General features: G+C 38.1%; 1 protein-coding gene across 7 annotated transcripts in view; it reads left to right on the top strand.

Moving 5' to 3' along the window:
* Nucleotides 1-17,458, top strand: part of AKT3 (AKT serine/threonine kinase 3) — a 298,656-nt gene that overhangs the window by 215,975 nt on the left and 65,223 nt on the right. For all 7 annotated transcript variants that reach the window (XM_034666651.1, XM_034666653.1, XM_019798522.2 and 4 more), the window contains one exon: nt 10,053-10,175. In XM_034666651.1, coding sequence (XP_034522542.1) covers nt 10,053-10,175 — 123 coding nt within the window. The remainder of the gene's footprint in view (nt 1-10,052; nt 10,176-17,458) is intronic.

Here is a 17,458-nt window from a genome sequence, read left to right on the forward strand (position 1 = left end):
TATATATATATATATATATATATATATATATATGGGTTTTTTTTGTAACTTTGTGTACACACACAAACACACACAGACACAAACACTAGCATCTACAATGGACAATTACTCAGCCATAAAAAAGAACGAAATCTTGCCGTCAGTATAACATGGCTGGATCTGGAGGGCATTATGCTAAGTGAAATGAGTCAGACAGAGAAAGACAAATACCATAAGATTCCACTTCGATGTGGAATCTAAAAAACAAAGCAAATGAACAAACAAAACAGAAATAGATTTATAAATACAGGAAATAAACCGTTGGTTACCAGAGGGAGGAGGGTAATAGATGAAGGGGACTAAGAGATACAAACTTTTATTTATGAAATAAGTCATGGGGATCTGAGGTACAACATAGGGCATGTATGGTGTATGGTGACATCATAACTAGAATTATTGTGAGGATCATTTCATTATATACAAAAATATGAAGTCATTATCACTATGATATATTCCTGAAACTAGTAGGACGTTGTATGTCAATTAATGTTCAGTTATAATAAAGAACATAGCTTTTTCAAAATATGGCAGTTTATTTTCAAAATAAACATTTTGAGTTTTGTGATGAAATACAGACTTATTTACTTAGTAGGTTAAGATAATCTCTTTACATTAGTGTCTTCCTACAGCATGACTAAGTCCAACACCCAAAAAACCATGTAGTCTTTCGCTGAAATGGACTTAAATTTCTAAACATAAGCTTTTTGCTTGAGTAGCAAATAACTTATTATTTTGAACAAAAGGATATTCAGTTATTTTATATGATCTTATTATGCTTCCAAAAAATACTGTATCTTTAAAACTGTAAGCCTTATATTCCCTATAAATAATTACTTGGAAAGTATTTTTTAATTTCCCTTTATTCTTTACCTATTTATTAAGCACGTAACACTGCACACTAGGTTTGGTGCTGAGGAAGCAAAGCTCTGGGGTACTTGCATAGTCTTTCTCTTTTCCTCGTGCCGCTGCCAAGAAAACAAAATTAATAGAGCATTAAATTTGTCACAACGGTTAACAGTACATGTATTTGAAAGCTTTGTAAGGTTTCCTCCTATTATAAATGTAACAACTGCCCATTCATTGCAGAACATCGAAAAGCCAAAAAGTTAGTTCAGTTCAGTTGAAAAATGTATTGACTGCGTGCTCCAAGCTAGTCACTGTGCTGTGTACTTGGTATATGACATGAACAAGACAGATGGTCTCTGTTCTTAAGGAAAGCTCAGTGTTTTGGGGAATTAGTATTAAACAGATAATTACAAGTGATTTTCAAGGTATAAAAGAGAGGATAAAAACCACTCTAAATCTCACCATCCGGCAATAATTGCTGTTACCATGTTAATATATTTTTGTGTTTTTATACTGTACACATATTTCCCATTTTATTCAGTGTTACAAAATATATTCTCGTTGTCTAGTGACTATGTCGATACACTCTAATTTAGTAAATCCTGACCAAATTTTTGAGCATTTAAATTGTTTCCATTACTTAATCAACTTTGCTTAGGTATAATCTACATACAATGAAATGTGCTCACTTTAAATATACAGTTACATGAATTTTGACAAACGTATATATGCACGGAGTCCCCATTATGATAAAGATGTGGACCATTTCCATAGCCTCACGAAGTTCTGCCGTGGCACCTATCACTGCATCCTGCACCCACACCTGGCCCGAGGCAACCCCTGACCTGCCTTCTGACACTAAAGATTTGATTTACCGTTTCTGAAATTTCTTTGAAATGGAATCATATAATATATGTTCTGCGTATCTTTTCCTCAGCCCAATATTTTTGAGTTTATGTCCTTTTTGTTGCATTTCCCCCAGTTTGTTTCTTTTCTTGCTGGCTCGTGCTGCTTTGCACGGCCATAGGAAGGCGTGTGAATGTCCCTGCTCTTGGTGTACATTTGGATTAATTCCAGTATCGCCAGTAATACAGGGGATATGCACATTCATGTACCAGTTCTCTTTTCTCTTGGGTAAATACTGAGCAGTATCATTGCCGAGTTTATAGTAAGCATATGTTAATGTTTTTAAAAAAATTCCTAAACTGTTTTCTAAAGTAGTGGTGTCATTTGATGTTTCCAGTATTGATGGTGTAAGACTTCCGGTTATTCCACATTCTTACCAACACTTGGTGGGGTCAGTCTTTTTAACTCTGTTATTGTAGTCAGTATATAGAAGTGTAATATTGTGGTTATAAGTTCCATTTGTCTGATGATTAATGATGTTACATATCTTTTCACATACTCCTTGGCTGTTCAGATACATTTTTTGTGACCTGTCCCAGTATTTTGCCTATTTATTAATCGGGTTGTTTTCTTACTGTATTATAAGAGTTACAAGTAGTTTGCCAAATATTTCACAAATAATTTCTCCCATACTGTACCTTGTCTTTTCATCATTTCCCTGATATTTTTTGACAACAGTAGCTTTTAATTTTAAGGGCCCAGTTTATCAATTCTTTCTTTTCTGGCTTTTATTTTTTTGGTCTACTTATCTAAGAAGTCATGTCTACCCTAAGTCACAAATATTTTCTTCCAGAACTGTACCTATGACATTTAGGTCTATGACCCATTTTAATTTGATTTTTATGTATACAGTAAGGTAATAATTGAGGTTCATTTTTTCCCCATATGAATATCCAGTTACTCCAGCATCTTTTATTAAAGGCTCTGTACTCTGAATGACCTTGACACCTTTGCAAAAATTGATGCCATATATTTGTTTCTGGACTCCCTGTTACGTTCCATCAATGGATGTGTCTCTCCTTATACCAATACCATACTGACTTGATTATTATAAATAGCTTTAAAGTACATCTTACAATCAGGAAATACACTGTTGTTTCTCAGAATTGTTGCTGCCCTTCTGGATCCTATGCATTTCCATATCAGTTTAGTATCAGCTTCTTAATTTCTTCTTAATCTTTACAGAAAAGCCTGCTAGGACTGTGATGGGATTGCTTTGAGTCTATAGGTTAGTTTGAGGAGAACAGACTTACCAATATTATTAGTGTTCTGATCCATGCACTCAGTATATCTGTTTACTTATGTTTTCTCTAATTTCTATTGAAATGTTTTGTAATTTTCAGTTTATAGGTCTTGCATAACTTTGTTCAGTTTTTCCTTATATAGTTCTGTTGTGTTTTTCATTATCAGTTGTTTGTTGCTAGCATGTAATACAGTTGATTTTTTTGTGTACTGCCGTTGTACCCCGTATCCCATGGCCTTCTGAATCTCACTAGTTTCATAATTGTTTTGTAAATTTCTTTGGAATTTCTGTGTGGACAGGCTTGCTGTTTGTGAGTAAAGGCAGTTAACTTCTATTCCAGTCTATGTGACATTTATATATTTGTCTGTCTGTCTGTCTGTGCCATATTTGTCTTGGCTAGGAATTCCTGCATATGCCAAATGAAAGGAGTGAACATTCTTGTTCCCAGTCCCAGGGGGAAAAAGAAGAATTCAGTCCGTCATTATTACTGTGATGTTAGCTGTACATTTTTAAATGTCTTTCATCAGGTTGTTCCTAGTTTGTTAGGGGATTTTAGTGTCAGTGGCCGTTGAGTTGGTTTAAAAGCCACGTCTGCATCATTTGAGATGATCGTATGGTCTTCCCTTGTTTAGTCTGTTAATATGGCAGATTACATTGGTTTCAAATGTTAAACCAATCTTTCATCCTTGGGATTAACCATCAGTGATCATAATATATTATCTTTTGTCAGATATGATCTGGTAAAATTTTGTTAAGTCTTTTTGCATCTATGATTTTGAGGGATATTGATACTGTTTCATGTAATGTCTTTGTCTGGTTTTGTATTAAGGTAATGTTGGCCTCACGGTTGAGAGGTATTTCCTCCTGTTCTCTGCAAGTATTTGCATGAAATTGTTATTACCTCTCCTTCAGGAGTTTGATAGAATTCACTAACATTTTATTTGCAGATTGGGGGGGAATTTTGAGGGGTTGGTTTTTAAATACAAATTCGTGTTTAACTTACCCCATTTTAAAAAAAAAGACTTTATTTATTTATTTGTCAGCGAGAGAGACAGTGAGCACAAGCGGGGGGAGCAGTAGGCAGAGGCAGAGGGAGAAGTAGGCTCCCTGTGGAGCAAGGAGCCCGATGTGTGGGACTCAGTCCCAGGATCCCAGGATCCTGGGATCATGAGCTGAGCCGAAGGCAGACGCTTAACCAGCTGAACTACCCAGGCGTCCCAACTTACCCCATTTTTAAAAAAGATTTATTTAGAGAGAGAGTGAGAGCAGGCTCTATCTTGGGAAGGGGGAGAGGGAGAGAGAGAATCTCAAGCAGACTCTCCGCTGATTGTGGACCTCCATGTAGGGCTCGATCTCATGACCCTGAGATCATGACCTGAGCCAAAAACAAGTCAGACACTCAACTGAAGAGCCACCCAGGCACCCCTAACTTACCCCATTTATATTCAAGTTAGGCTATATACCATTTTACATAAGACCTTTCTACCAGGACACCTTCATTTTCTCCCTTCAAGCTTTTGTGCTATTGTTAAATACATTTTACCTTTACGCGTACTGTGAATGCCACAATGCATTGTTATTTTTGTTTTAAACCAGCACTGTCTTTTACAGAGATTAAAAACATAAGAAAAGCCAACATATATTTACCCACAAAGTTATGATTTGCAGTCTCTTCTTTACCTTGTGTAGACCCAGTTTTTCATCTGCTACCATTGTGCATCAGCCTGAAGCATTACCTTGAACATTTACAGTGCAGTGTTTCTGATGATTTCCCTAACCTTTTGCATGTCCCCAAAAGGCTTTATTTTGCCGTTATTTTTGGAAAGCTATTTTAGCTGTGTATAAAATTGTAGCTTGCCAGTTCTGTATGTAATTACTATAAAGATGCTGCTCCTCCGTGTCCCGGTTCGCACAGTTTCTGACAAGACGTCTGCTCTCATTCTTTGTTCCTTGCGCTTACTGGGTCCTCTTCCACCCTCCCCCGTCCTGTTACGCTTTCCTTTTAGCACTTGCTCTCAGCTATTTAATTATGATGAGCCTTGTAGGATTTTCTTCACATTTCTTTCAGTTGGGTTTTTTAAGCCTTTGTGAATCTGTAGGCTTCTAGTTTTCATCAAATTTGAAAACTTTTTGGATATTATTGAAGTATTTTTTCTGTTCCTTCATTTCTCATGTCCTATCGCATCTGTTAGCCTACGGGATACTGTCCCACGGTTTATTAATGCTCGGTTCATCATTTTCATTATTGTTTTCCTATCTTTAATTTTAGATTTGTTTCCTGTGTCTTGAAGTCTGTTAACATTTTTTTCCTCCAGTGTCTAGCATAGTGATAATTCAGTCCAGTTTTTCATTTTTCATCTAGGACATCTCAGGCTTTATCTCTTGGAGTTTAATTTGGGACTTTTTTTTTATATCTCCCATTTATTTCTTTATTATGCTTCTCTCTCTACATTTTGAACTTTTATGCACTACCTTAATAGCTGTTTTATCACGTTACTCTTCTATTCTGTCGTCTGTATCACTTTCTGAGTCTGTTTCTATTCATTCATTTTTCTGCTAGTAATGGGTTATATTTCCCTGATTCTTTTAGTGCCAGATAATTTTTTATTGGATCAAGTTGTTCTTACTCGTAAACAGTGATCTTTTCCAGGCTTGCTTTTAAGCTGAGACTGGCCACGCTAACCTTTGCTCTGACACTAATGTGCTATGGAGGCAATAACCTCACAGGCTGTCTTGGGCGCCACGTTTCTTGGGAAGCCTTTCTGTCCTGCCGGGCAAGGATGCAAAGTATTTTGGGCTCTGTGCGAGCCTGTGATCCTTTCACCTGACTTTTTCCAGTGTCTCTTTCTCTGGCCTCACTATTTTTCTCACATACATGTGCTTCCTATTTGATGGATTTTCCCGTTGGATGCAGGATTTTAAGATACCTTTTTGTTTTTCATTTAGCTGTTTGGATATATTGTTCCATTGCCTTTTTGCTCCTATAGCCTCTCAGAAGTCTAGGATTATTCGATTTGTTCCTCTGTATAATATTTCTCCCGCCTCAGAATTTTTAAAAGATTTCCCATCACTGTTTTTTCTGCATTTGAATGTGTCCTGACTTCTTAGGTTGGGATTGTTTCTGCGTGTTTGTGAGTTTTCACCATGTTGAGGTTCGTTACAACACGCACATCTATGCATTTATCATTTTTATCCAAGCTGGGAAAATTTCAGGCATCATTTTGTAAATGTCTCCCTCCCCCTTTTAGGAACTGCCACCATTACACATATGTTAGCCTCCTTGATACTGTCAACAGGTCACTGAGGCTATTTGTTTTTTAGCTGCATTTTATATAGTTCCTTTTACTCTGATTTTATGTTTATTGTTTTTTTTCTCTTGCAGTGTCTCGTTTGTTATGAATCCCATCTAGTGGATTTTTAATTTCAGATATTGTATGTCTTATCTCTAGAAGTCCCATTTATTTCTACTTCTATATTCCTTTATCTCTTCTTTCTGTTCATGTACTGTTTTAAAGTCAGTCTGTTAATTCCACCATCTCCTCTGTTTTTAAGGTTTTCCTAAAGACTGATTTTTTCTCTTGGTTAGGGGTCGTATATCCTGCATCTCCTTATGTCTGGTAATTGTTGATCAGATACCAGGTCATTGGAATTTTACATGAATGCCTGGATTTTGTTGTCTTCTCCGTATTTGTTAGCTTTTGTGGGTTTAACTTTCACTGTTTTGAAATGTCTACTGAAAGCCTGGCTATTCTGTCATGACACTGTTCTGACTGGTTAGAAATTGAATGTCTCTCAGCTGTGAGTGAGCTCCGGGAATTACGTGGCACGCACACCTCCATTCCTTCCCTGCTGCTTCTTGTAGAGTTTAACCTCACACACACACGCTGCTTGTACTCTGCTGATTTTGTACAGCTTCTTCCTTGCTGGCAAATGCCATCTACCTCGTCCTCCTCAAAATCTGTTTCTCACTCTCCAGCAGCGAGACCTCTGAGTTATGCTTGGGGTCAGTCCTTTCCTGCCAGTCATGTTCTACAAAGTGCCCTCAGACAGAAGGCTGAGGGTTTAGGACTCCCTCATTTGTTTCTCTCTTCACAAAGATCTTGGTCCTGCACTGCCTGTTGTCCAACATCTAAAGAGAGTTCTGTTACATACTTTACCCAGTTTTCATTTTATGTGTTTTTGCCCAGTTAATTCTTATTTTCTAGTTGTTTAATTAGTTTAATATATTTAACTATGAGTTACATCAGAAATTTATTTTGGTATGGTATTAGATGAAATCTAATTTTATTTTTCAACATGGTACAAAGACTGTTTTTGCATTTTTATCATTATATATACTGCTACAGAGAATGTCCTTTTGTAGAACTTCTGCATTTCCTTTTTTTTTTTTTTAAGGAAATTTCTAGAAGAGGAACTATTGTACTTTAAAAATTATTAGTTTCCATTGCCAGTTGCCCTGGGAAGAGTTGCTGTCTGCTTACATCCCAGCTACCAGTGTATGAAGATACTCATCTTCCAGCACTTTCACTGGCGATGCTATTTCTGGATATGCTAAGTTGTCTCATTTATGTTTATCTTGCCTTCATTGATTATTATAAGGTGGCATGTTTTTATGAACTGTATTCATTTGTATTCCTCTCATTTTAATTGTCTGTGTCCTTTCCCTCTTTTCCCTTGTGTTTTAATCTTTTTTTATATGATTTCTCTACATCTGTATGCCATCTTTTTCTCTTCCTAGTGCCCAACACAGTGACTTTAAAATAATTAATGCTCACTAAATGGAAAGTTGGTTCAAAGCCAAGGTAGAAACTGAGAAGGAATATCCGGAGTTAGGTAGAAAATCAGGAGAGAGCTATATCACCAAAGCCAAGGAGGAGGCCAATAACCAATGTCCTCAGGTCCAGGCCAGGAAGATATGCAGACTATAAATAGATCATTGGATTTGGCAGTTAAGAGATTCTTAGTTATCTTAGCAAGACTAAGTTCTATAAGGTAACAAGGGTAGACATCAGAGGACAGCAGATTGAGAAATAGAGTTGTTCTCCTTAAGTATCATTTTTTTAGCTGATATTTTTATAGAAATTGGCTGGGAGACATTGAAGAATATGGTCTAAATAAAGATCTAGAAGCCTGCACGTATTATATTGATTTAAGGAGGATCTATATCTTTTCTACAGTAAATGAGTAAGTAGTAGGCTTATTTTTTATCTAGGGATCTAAACAGTATTTCATCCCATTAGGAGATTGCCATAAATCTATGTAGAGATCACAGGCGTTCCTTCATCCAAGTTAGCGATATTTTGAAGAAAGCATGGCAGAAATTATTTTGACCCAGAAATTTTTCAGAATCACTTTACTGGTTATCTGTGCTTCTTTCTACTTCTCATCCACATTTGAATGGTAATGCATTAAGAATATCTGCCTGTATAAAATGAGTAAATTTTGAGAAATATCCCTGAGTAATTGTATGCATTGATTTGATTTTTGGCATACTAGATTGGATCATTTGTAAGACATATTTAAGGTTTGTGCAATCAGAATGCCTTTTATATTTGATGGTTTATTATAGCTTTAATTGACAACTTTTTTTTGTTTCCTACTATTAACTTAAAATGATGTTGGAGTTCCAATCAAGAACATCTTAGATTTGATAAAATATGACAAGATAGTGGAGAGCGTTAGAGTTTAGAGACTGTCTGCCAAGCATTCTAGTTTTACTATAACTAACGTTAAGCCAGTCTATTTCAGCAGTTAAGTCGTATTCCCTCTTGCTCTTCATTGTGACAATGGGTTATGCAGAAAATAGATCTTAAAATAATGATAGACTCTTCAGTGGAGGTGGAAAAAGGGTAGGATATGTCAGAAGAAATCTGTTTTTTTGTGTTGCTTAAATTATGATTTGGTATGCAAGGAACCAATCTTGGTTAACCGTGGTTCTCATACGTTTGTCAGAGCGCTAAGAGTCCATGCTCCATGTGAAGGTGTAGTGAATTTGTGATCTTGTAGTCAAGGATACACTGATTGATCGGTTCGTTTCTTCAATCACAGATGTGTAGTGGGTACCTACTGTGATTGCTAGCGGTATACTCAGCACTGTCAACAATCTTGCATTGTTCTTGGCGGATTTCTTAATGCAGTGTAGTAGTACATCAGAAGTCAATTCATTGTGCCTGGAACCCGCTCCTTCCCCATACGCATTGTTGAACTGGGAGATGAGACGGGCAGTGTCGTGACTAAGGTGCTGGCCTAAATGGAGAGCGGAGTGTGTGGCTTCAGTGAGCTCCCAGGAAGTGCTTGTTGACTGCGGAGTGCTCTGTCCTTGTAGGTGATGAACAGAAGTGAATGAGCGTGTGGTTTTAAGTGATTCTGTGTTGGGAGGTTGGCGTTGTAGTTGTTACTGAAGTAGGACTATACGGGAAATAACGGGCTTCTCGGTCCCTCTGGCCATTCATAAGTGAAAACTTGGAGCCTTATGGTTTGTCATTGTAGAAGACATTGATTCAAACTTTGAAAACATTTCTGGAGATCTGAAGAAGCAAGGACAGTTGTAGAATATAACGAGCTCACATCCATCAGTTTTAGCAAATCAGCAGTCCTTACTTTGAAATCAAATCTAAGTCCAATAATTAAGTAGAAATATTGCATCTCTGTCGTGAACATTTATTTTAATCATGTCTCAGTGCCTAATCCTTGAAAGAGTGAAGCCACAGTATAGTGAGGGGGAAACGCAATCTGATGATGCATCCTTTTTTCCTCTGGTAACTGAAGGTTAAATGGGTAGCAAGCAGAATGCCTTAAACAAGATTGGTGTATTGATTAAAACGCTGATTTAACAGCTCGCAGTCTCCCCTTGGAAACCTGGAGAAGATAAGCCAGCTGCTGTGTAGGAGCTGAGTGTCCACCGGGGGTACACTATCTATCATCACAATATGGTGATGAGAGGTGTTTTATGTTTGTGGTAATTTCCCCCACTAAATCAGTAATTATTACAATCCTGTCCCTGCTGTTTACCCTGCAGCTGTTTTTCCATTTGTCGAGAGAGCGGGTGTTCTCCGAGGACCGCACACGTTTCTATGGTGCAGAAATTGTCTCTGCTTTGGACTATCTACATTCCGGAAAGATTGTGTACCGTGATCTCAAGGTAAAAAAAAAAAAGTAATCAAAATTTGTTTTTGCAGAGACCATAGGGACAAACACAAAGTAATTACAAAGTTACACAGTTTGGAGAAAAGCAGATTTAGTTGGGAAAAAAAAAACCACTCTGTTTAAGAATGTAGTTCATTGCATTTGATAGGAATTCCATTCACTGGTAACATACAGAGTTCCTTTGTGTTTTGAGTTTTTGACATGCACCATAAGTCCTGCTTGACTGCTCTGATCAGATATGACCTACCAATAGTAGTTTCATCTCTCTGGAAATTTATGAGTAATGGTAAACATCCGATTAAGAGTCAAGTGACTTTGCCAGGGACATTCTAAAATAAGTTTCATAATTACATCCTACCGTCCTATGATGTATTATGGAGAAAATTTTATCATTCGTAAGATATTTATTGGGGGGAAATATTTAATTTGATTTTGGTCATCACTTTGTGGTGGGTTTAAATACCTGGAGCATTTTAATATAGACTTTTATTAATTCGTTTAGTTTCCATTTCACAAAGCACCGTATTGTTTTATGGACAATAGTGACTTGGCTTCTCTGAGTTCCTTCCTGATGAGACTCTCAGAACAGCCCAGGGATTGGCATGCCTTCTGTGGGCTTTGCTGCCCGTATTCGCCTCTGCAACTGTTCTGCTCTGTTCCTATAGGGTAGTAGGTGCCTGAGCATGGCTGGCTGTGTTCCAATAAAACTTTATTTACAAAAAACGAGCAGTAGGCTAGATTTTGCTCACAGGCCATAGTATGTTAAGCTCTGACTAGCTCATAAAAGGTTGTAGTAATGCTCACTGTTTTGAATTCGATTGGCCACGTTAAGGAAATGTGTACCATGACACATTTTTTTTTTTTAAAGATTTTATTTATTTATTCGACAGAGATAGAGACAGCCAGCGAGAGAGGGAACACAAGCAGGGGGAGTGGGAGAGGAAGAAGCAGGCTCATAGCGGAAGAGCCTGACGTGGCTCGATCCCATAACACCGGGATCATGCCCTGAGCCGAAGGCAGACGCTTAACCACTGTGCCACCCAGGCGCCCCCATGACACATTTTGAACACATTCTAAATGCGACTATCTTCTTACTCTTGTAAAAAGTAAATCGTAATCAAAAGTAAATCATAATCTTGATGTAAGATTTGGTGCAGAGTTGCTTAATTTATTAAATATTAGATCATTTAAAATATGATTTGATTTGGAGAAATAGAAGTCGTTTATGAAATCCTATCTGTACCAAATATATCTGCATACTTTAAAAGAAATCACAATTATCCCCTCACTCCTACCTCACTCCTTTTAAACACCTGTGGTTCCTAAGTTATCTATCTAAGTTCTTGTCTAGGTTCTCTCAGGTGTTCCTATCATATACCTTTATGCTGTGAATGACCCTAAGGCATAAGCCTCTCGCAAAGTATTATTCTGTACAGTGACAACGAAATTTACAGTATGTATGTTTGTATAACATGTAACGCGTTAAAGTTTAAAAGCAGCTATAAATCCTGTATTTAGGAAAAATGAGCTGTGTGACTGTAAACCGCCTAGATCAGGGATGAGCTGCCGTCCAAGTGCCAATGCACATCAGAGATAAATCCAGATCAACAGTGCGATTATTTAGCCTGAAGTCTTTGTAACCAGGAAGGTGACAGAATGAAGCCTCTGTAGTTGATGTCTGTGCAGCCAAATAGTCCGATGGCGTTTACATGTCTTGAACCTAGAAGTTTTTTAAAGAAAGTAGTTATATGGCCTGATGAAACTGACAAGTTACGTGGCATTTCCGGACTTACTTAGAAATAGCTCTTCTCTGAGGCTGCTGTCCCCACTCATGAGGTGCTATACTTTATGGATCCTTATGGTAGGGAAAACGAGGGGGTTCCCTCGATTTAAGGAAATGAGAATAATTTGGAAGTACTCAGTAACATATTCGAAATGCTTAAGCTGGAAGCTGGAACTATTAACCTGAAGAAACAAGGGAAAGAATGCCCATTTGATTGCCAGCACTGATTAAGGAATGATATAATGGGGGTGGTCTTGGTTAGTAGTCTTTGATAATCATTTCTTCTTAAATAAATCAACATGTTGGTATATTAAAGTGCATTTAATAAGAGTTTCATTGCCCTGTCCTTTCTGATGTTAGAATTAGACCAAAATTAGTAAACAGCAATACTTATAAATACCAGTCCATGTAGTTACCATACACATAGACCACTAACTTTACCAGACAGTTAGGTGGTCTCTGCTGTCTTATTTTTTAAAAATATAGTCTTAACTTAAAGGTCTAAGCAAATATATAATACAGGACAGAAGCCACATGTATACACACCAAGAATACACACCATGTATACACATGCAATGTTAAAAGCCAAGCATTCAAATTTATCCAAGTGTTATTTGTATCTGTAGCACATGGGATTTTGCATAATAGAATGAGATCCTGAAGGTAGGATCTTGATATTTCCAGTTGTTCCATACTTGACAGGTGACGTCATTTTTGAAACCTGGAAGCCTAGTAGGTGACTTACTTGAAGTCCAGGACTAAGTTGCTGACATGGTCAAGATGATGGAAACCATGAATCCTAGCTCGCCCAATGTCCTGCTCCTTACACCTTTCTGCTTTTCTAGAGTCGAAATGAAATCTGCGTGGGGGAAGGAATGCGTTGCATAAACTCTGGGAGATCTTTGTAAATCTAAACTGTGAATAAAGCTGCCAAAGATAAGGGAATGGATGTTTTAAATATATTTATACCAGATACATTAAAGATAGCATCATCAAATACTGATTTGGGTACCCACTTTAATTGATCGTTCTCAGATTTGTCTTGATCATTTCCTTACTAATGACCTTATGTTTATTCAAATGCAAATCCATTCAAGTTGCCTGTCATAGCTTGCCTCTCAAGGAAACCTGGACCTATTTGCTGATGCCCCGTTTATCATTGGAGGGAAAGCCTTACTTCATGTGCAAGTTGATTTAAGATATTTTATCAGTTCATAGTTCCTAATAAGTTGGTTGTTCATAGCAGCAGATAAATTATTAAAATCTGTGTTACACTTTTAAAAGTTAGTTTGCTTGTTTATCAATATATGTCATAATACGAAATGCTGTTGCAGTAAGGACCGAATTCCTTGTGATTACTTAGAAAAAACTGGTATATCTTCATGTTAGCATCAAAATTTGAAGAAATCTCTTTTAAGATTTCATCAGCAATGCAAATTATATTAAATTCTTCTTTTCTGCTTAGTTCTTACTTTGCCAGCGAAAGCTTTCTTTTCAAAGGCCGTGCCTTGAATAGGCTGAATTAGGGACATGTGCAAAGGTGCGTAAAAGGATGCTGGAATTCTTGAAGAATTAATTTCTCCAAGAGTTTATAACAGGGCAAGGGGCAGAAAATTGTACATAAATCGCTACTACATTCTATTGATGATTCATCTAATCTTGTTTTCTACCTGATTAGAGAGTTTAATGGTTAATGTAACCAGTTACGTTATTAACAGGAGAAACCAACAAATAGATTTAGGTGATTTCCAGGTCTCCTGCTGGCACAGAAGGATGGGCTCAGAGTCTTCCCGGTCTTCACCAGCTCCCTGGCGCTCGGCTCAGATAAGCCTCCTGTCTGACCCAGAGTAGGGTTCTTGCTTTACCTACGAAGTCTCGAGACTCCTGCTCCAGCTCCCACTTCTGACCCGTCACTCTGGATTTCCTCTTTTATAAAACTTTTAAGCCACTGCTATTAAGAACCCCTTTGCCCTCTAAAATTACACTGTATTATTGGGCTGCGTTCCTTATGTGTAGTCTGGTTTTTAAGCAGCCTGGCCACCTGAGTGGGGTCTCCATCATTGTACATTATGAATCCTTCTTTAGCTGAGGCAGGTCGGAAGTGGAGACGTGTTTTCCTTCAGTATTTCAACACAGTCTCTTAAAATATTTTTTTTTTTTTAGATTTTATTTATTTAATTCGACAGAGATAGAGACAGCCAGCGAGAGAGGGAACACAAGCAGGGGGAGTGGGAGAGGAAGAAGCAGGCTCATAGCGGAGGAGCCTGATGTGGGGCTCGATCCCATAACGCCGGGATCACGCCCTGAGCGAAGGCAGACGCTTAACTGCTGTGCCACCCAGGCGCCCCTCAACACAGTCTCTTAACTTTGGGATCATTAAAGTACTACAGGTCAACTGGTATGACATGTTGGCACTTTGATAGCCCTAAATCTGAGAATGCAGCGTGTAGAAGACGACTTCCTTACTCCATTCTTGGGCCGGAGGCAGTCTGGGTATCAAACATTGGGTTTGCTGCCACTGTGCCAAAATGGGGCATCAGAGTGAGTGAAGGGGGATTGTTCATACCCGCTCTGACAGCTGTCAGAGCCCTTAGGAACTGCTGTTTTCATTCCTTTGTTTAATCACAGTGTCAGCCATTTAAATAAAATGATACCTAAGAGATAATGTATGGTAGCAATATATTAGAATGTGTGTCTATATGAGAATATTAGAGAGCCTACAAAACTTCACCATCCTGGCATACGTCAGAGCAAAGCTTCCCAGCCTGTGCACCACAGATGGGTTACAGGTGAGCCCAAGCCATGGAGCCTCTGGGCCAGTCAGTTCTGGCCTCAAGCAGCCCGTCCACTGATCCTGGTCATGCCCTACAAATTTCATTTTTCATTGTACTGTGAAGTGTTGAGAAGCACAGCAAGGAGTTTTAGAGTTTAATTTTATGCCAGGCACCAGCAAGAACAAGGAGCATAGTACTTTCTTGCTACGATTTCTTGTCCACAAAGCACAGAGGGGAAAAAAGATGTCACAACTTAATATATTTTTTGGAATAGACAGTGAATCAAGACCTTCTATCAGGTAACGACTGTCCGCTTCTGCTGGGAAAAAAATGTTGCCTTTTTTAATGGGAACTGTGTGAGGTATAGGTCTGATATTTTTTCTCTCCTCAAAGAATGAACTGTTAGAAAGCAACCCTCTTTAACTGGACAAATAGTAAGCATCACTTGGGTTTTTGATACATAATCTTTTCTCACAACCTCCTATTTGACTTCCTCATTGCTTTTGCCGGTGGGGGCATCCACGGAGCATAAACATGATGCCTGCTCCCAGACTGGGAAACTAAGACTGACGGGAGGTAAAACAGATGGATTTGGACTTTATACATGGAGAGCACTTGAGCAGTCAGTGACACCGTGCCCTGTGCACTTTGCAGCCAACCAAAACAAAAAGGCCAGCCGTGAGACTGAGGAAAGAGAACCAAGGAGAGATCATTTGTAAATATTTTCATTTCTCCTTGACACAGAATGTGTGACCAAGTCCCCTTTAGTGTTAGATGCACAGAGGAAGTGATTTCCAGCTGATGTTGATCTGATCTAAGCCATTGATCTGCTTTGAAAAGACTTCCAGGGGATTCTGTGCCTCCTCAACATTCGTTAATCACAACGCTGATGGTTCCTAACATTTTACAGAAACTTTGTTATGCATCTGTGTCGAATTGTTATTTGTTTTTTAGCAAGACTGGATATTTAGTTACCCCCGATTTATCCTTATACAAGAGTAGGTTTGGGGATATCTTTTCTGTAAAGTGACACATCTCTGACTATTATTGATACTTCTTCATGGATAAGTTGTTGTTGTCAGTCGCGCTCAGTAAAATGACATTTCAGGATGTCCAGAGAGCAAAGCTAATTGATGGGAGAAGGCAGACACCATTAAAAAACTGGCTCAAAAATTATGAAGTATTTGTGCTTGTTTTATTCAGTAGAAATTATTGCATATCGACAGTATTTTTAACAGAGTCACTGAGCTGATCAAAGTGTTCCATTAAGAGCACATGCCATTGTGATGACTTATAATTCAGCCATTAAAGCTCTCCACGTTTAACGAATGATCAGTACATTTATTGAATGTGTACGGTGTGTAAAGTTCCACCTTCAGTATCTCTCATTCTCAAAGCAACCACATTGGATGCTACTGTTATTTACCTCTGTTTCATAGACAAAGTTGAGAGACACAGAAATGAACAGCATGCCCAAGGTCACACAGTGAATAAGGGCAAAGCTTGAACTGACATACGCGTTCTCTGACTTGACTCCATCATATAACCATTTTGCTCTCTGCTGCCTCCCATACGCTATCTCGCCCCACCTCTCACAGTCATCCCTTAGCCTGACCTTATCGTTTACTATAGTATTGTAATGGTTTTTTAAAAAGCCTATTTATAAAACAAGTAGGATGACCAACTGTCCTGGTTTGCCCCGGACTTCCCCAGTTACAGAACTTTTAAATCCGGGGTCCCGGGAAACTCCCTCAGTTTCTGGGCAGGCCTGGTCACTTTCACCCTATTCCTTACTCCAGCCCTGTCCTTCTGCATCTCAGTTCCTTCCTCGTCCCTCAACCTTTGGCATCTTAGAGCTGAGATAAGAGACTAGAGAACAAGGTGCAAATCAGGATTTTAAAAAATATACACACTTTTTGGTATTAAAAAAGTTTTTTAAAAACTGCTATTTCCATTTGCTTCCAAATAGCCTTGTCAAAATGTGGAGAAATGGTGCACGCTCTCATGTTTCCATGAATACTTTCCGATGCACATAAAGTGTATAGAGGGGAGTAACATAATATACTCCCAGCACAGGGACTGTAGGTGGCACATTCACATTCTCTTCAATACTATCATGTATTATTTGAAATTTTTGTAAGAATTTTTATGTATTATGTTAATAAAAAAGATTTACTAAATATTTTTAAAAGACCTTTCAGCATTTTAAGAATTTAATTTGGTTTTGTTTTTATATATGATAATATTCATATACTAAAACAATATGCATATTTTTAAAAATGAAGAGAGCAGGCATTTATATTTTCATTCAACAAAACAGCAGACTCTTCGGTATAGACTTCTCAGTATGGCAAGACGGGAGAGGAAGGAGGGGGGTGTTTTTGAAAGAGAAGGAACAAGGATAGAAAACCAGAAGCATAAAGAAAAGAAAGACTGAAGCAGGGAGTGGAGATTGGAAGAAAGGGAAGTAGACAGAGAGACTCTTGCTCCATGTTTCTGACTGGTTTCAGGACCTCTAGCCATCTGTGCAAATGAGGCTTGATTTTTAGGTTCCAGTTAGTAGAGGAGCATAAGGAAGATGCACGACATCTGAATTTAGATAAAATAAAGAACTTCTATTTTTTGAAATGTTCAAAATATGTTTAAGGTTTGTGGACCTTCTTGTAGACTTGGGAGAGACAGACTCACTTCGCTGAAGTCCATTCAGTACGAGACACGTAC

This window comes from Ailuropoda melanoleuca, chromosome 8 (assembly GCF_002007445.2).
Source record: "Ailuropoda melanoleuca isolate Jingjing chromosome 8, ASM200744v2, whole genome shotgun sequence".
NCBI classification, from domain to species: Eukaryota; Metazoa; Chordata; class Mammalia; order Carnivora; family Ursidae; genus Ailuropoda; species Ailuropoda melanoleuca.